The sequence below is a fragment of the Octopus bimaculoides genome, chromosome 28 (genome assembly GCF_001194135.2).
Source record: "Octopus bimaculoides isolate UCB-OBI-ISO-001 chromosome 28, ASM119413v2, whole genome shotgun sequence".
NCBI classification, from domain to species: Eukaryota; Metazoa; Mollusca; class Cephalopoda; order Octopoda; family Octopodidae; genus Octopus; species Octopus bimaculoides.
The window spans coordinates 1,029,561-1,032,688 of NC_069008.1; the positions used below are offsets into that span (position 1 = coordinate 1,029,561).

The window sequence follows — 3,128 nt, forward strand, 5'->3', positions numbered from 1 at the left end:
TAGGGTCTTCCAGCAGCCATCCTCTTGATCCAGGGCAGCACCACCCCCTCCAGGCACTTGATGTAGACCTCCATGTTGAATCTGAGGCCATGTGGGAAGATGAATGGAGGCATAACGTTGCCATCACTAGTGATCACTCCAAACACCACGATGGTGACTGGATGTTCGATTTTTATCACTCTTGCTACATGTTCATATTGCTACATGTTCATATTGCTACATGTCCGTATTGGATCTTCTGATGTAAATGCCAAGCAGTACAGCATGTCATTTCCAAATTTCTGGCAGAGTGAAATGCATCATGGTGTTGTTTTTCTTATAGATGGTGCCCAACTGACTCTACTATACTGTGTTATTGACAAAATCAGAAAACAAACATGCACATGTGCCAAATTAAAAATATAAAATAGCAACAATTTTCCCACCGCACCCTGTATATCATCATCATCATCATTTAACATCCTCACATATATATATATATATATATATATATATATATATATATATATATATATATATATATATATATATATATATATATATATACACACATATATATATTTATATATATACACTTACATATATATATGTTTGTATGTGTTTTACTAGGATCTCTATTCCCAGTATTTCATGCGGAATGGCTATGATGACACACGATTGATAAGTGGCATGCATGAAAAAGAACTGGTTGACATTGGGATCAAGTCAAAAGGTCACAGGCAATATTTGATGGACATGATAAAGCTGTTACCAGATTTTGAACCAGACACTGAAGTACCGGTATGTACAACCTTTCACAAACCATTATGTTTAAATGTAAATGTAAAATACATGAGAGAAATAAGATGGAATTCACAAAATTCTTTATTATTATTCACTGTATTTGCTTCAACCCATTGTGCACTAGTACCTTGCAGGTAAAATGTGATGCAAACAGTTGTTGTGCATCAAAGGTGACTTGTTTTTAACCTTTAGCACACTGCATTTGTCTCTAGAATTGTTTCCCCTGCAACTGTCCTGTTACTACAGGGGAGAAAACTCATATGGTGACATGATGTACCTACAGTGTGCTAAAGGTTAAATCTCTAGTTTGCTTGTTTCTGTTAGAATACATTTTGGTAGTTAGACTGCATTACTTGTCTACGTGAGGAACTGATTAATAACTGGGCTCCTTGGAAGAACTCAAACCCAACTTCATTTGACTCATGCTAATCGATAAGGCGGGCAAGGCTGGCAGCAAGAATACCACCTCAATATTCGATAGAGTGCTGGTAGAGTTCAAGAGGGATGACGTCCTAGGAGAAACTCTGGGGTTCAATGAGGGCCAGCTAACCAACCTGTTTCAAAGAACTTTCAGGCTGGGGTATCTGGATAACTACCAGAAATCCCTGACCTGGCAGTGCTATAGGAGGGCATTACCTATTCACAACAAATTGTCTAGGCATGGAATGTCTGTGCTACCAGCATGCCCAAGGTGTGGGCAGGATGATGAATCTGTTCTACATGCTCTTGTACAGTGCCCGGTGCTTTCAGGCTTGATAATTTACGTAGAACTATTAACTAATTTCTCATTCTAACTATAAGGTTTCACGACAATTCAATATTGTCAGATTTGAGTATTGAACATGGCATATATATTAGCCTATACTCAAAAGGGTGAGTGTCGTGGATTTGAGTGGCTGTCCAACAAACACTGGAGATTTTGCCGAAAATCAGGGTTTTTATAACTACTCATACACGAATCATAGAACCGTGACCCCGTGAAAGATTCCTTCAACGAAGTTCAGAATTCGTATATGGGCAGTAATTCTTAACCAATGAGAAATCAATAATTTCTCATGTTCGGGCAAATGAACTTACGTTCTCTCTCCGCCTCTTATGAGTTTGCTACAGAACACATCTACGAAGAGTATAGTAATCTGCTGAGTCCACGATCGAGATTGTACCATCACCTGGACTACCAAAGGAAGGTGAGGCATGTTTTGTATGCACAGTCACAGTATTGAAAGAGTGTATATGGAAAACTAGAATGAAGGGAGTCGCGATGGGAATTTTCATCTTCGGCGCTGGTTTGCTATATTACTTCAGATATCATCTGAAGAGCAAGATAGGGCTGGAGGAGAGACACCTGTCACGAAGTATATTTGGGAAAAGATGGAAAGATGTGGCAAGGAAGTTGAGTGTGAATGACCCTACTTAATCTCATCCATGGTAGAAAAAAGTATGGTGTAGCCGTTGGGCTTCACGACCAAGTGTAAACTTGTAATTTTTTGAAATATAATATTCATCATCATATTTTAAAAACCCCTTTAAAATCGAACTTATAAACACACTATTTGTTTGTAATGTCCTGAGCTGTCCCATCTATATTGGATTTGTAATTATCATAATATATATATGTGTATATGTGTGTGTATGTATATATATATATATATATATATATATACACATATGTATTAATGAATGTATGTATGCACACTAAATATGATGTAATTAAAAAACAACTATCTAATTATTTCTCGTCTGCTTTTGGCGGTGTTTCCTCTTTTATACTTCAACATAGGAATCAGCCCTGATATGGCTACAGAATATTGGTTTATCAATGTACAAGGAGAACTTCAAACGCAACTGCATCATTTACCGCAGAGACATGGCTGTACTGAAGACCATGAGTATATTTGACATCAAAAGAGAACTGAAGATTATCAAAAAAGGTGTGGTACTCTTGTTGTTGTTGTAATAGTATTTGTTGTTGTTGCTGTTGTTCATGATGATGTTTGATACTTGATCAAAGCAATGGAAATGGATGCAGCTGAGTGTTTGGGCATCTGAGCTCTTCATTGCAGATTCACTTCTATGTCAGAACGTTGCATTTTGTTCTTAAGCATTCATATCAATTTGTTTGTCTGTTTGCCTTCTATCTATCTGTCTCCCTCTCTATCTATCTATCTATCTATCTATCTATCTATCTATCCATCTATCCATCAATCTGACTATCTCTCTCTATTTATCTGTCTGTCTGTCTGTTCATCCATCCATCTATCTATCTATCTGTCTGTCTGTCTCTCTATCTATCTATCAATCTGTCTCTCTCTCTCTCTCTCTCTCAATATATATATATATATATA

At 37.0% G+C, this 3,128-nt stretch overlaps 1 protein-coding gene across 1 annotated transcript in view; it reads left to right on the plus strand.

Moving 5' to 3' along the window:
* The window catches only part of LOC106878452 (uncharacterized), a 52,170-nt gene that overhangs the window by 39,887 nt on the left and 9,155 nt on the right, over positions 1 to 3,128 (plus strand). The window contains exons 18-19 of the mRNA XM_014927665.2: positions 610 to 780; positions 2,564 to 2,714. Coding sequence (XP_014783151.1) covers positions 610 to 780; positions 2,564 to 2,714 — 322 coding nt within the window. The remainder of the gene's footprint in view (positions 1 to 609; positions 781 to 2,563; positions 2,715 to 3,128) is intronic.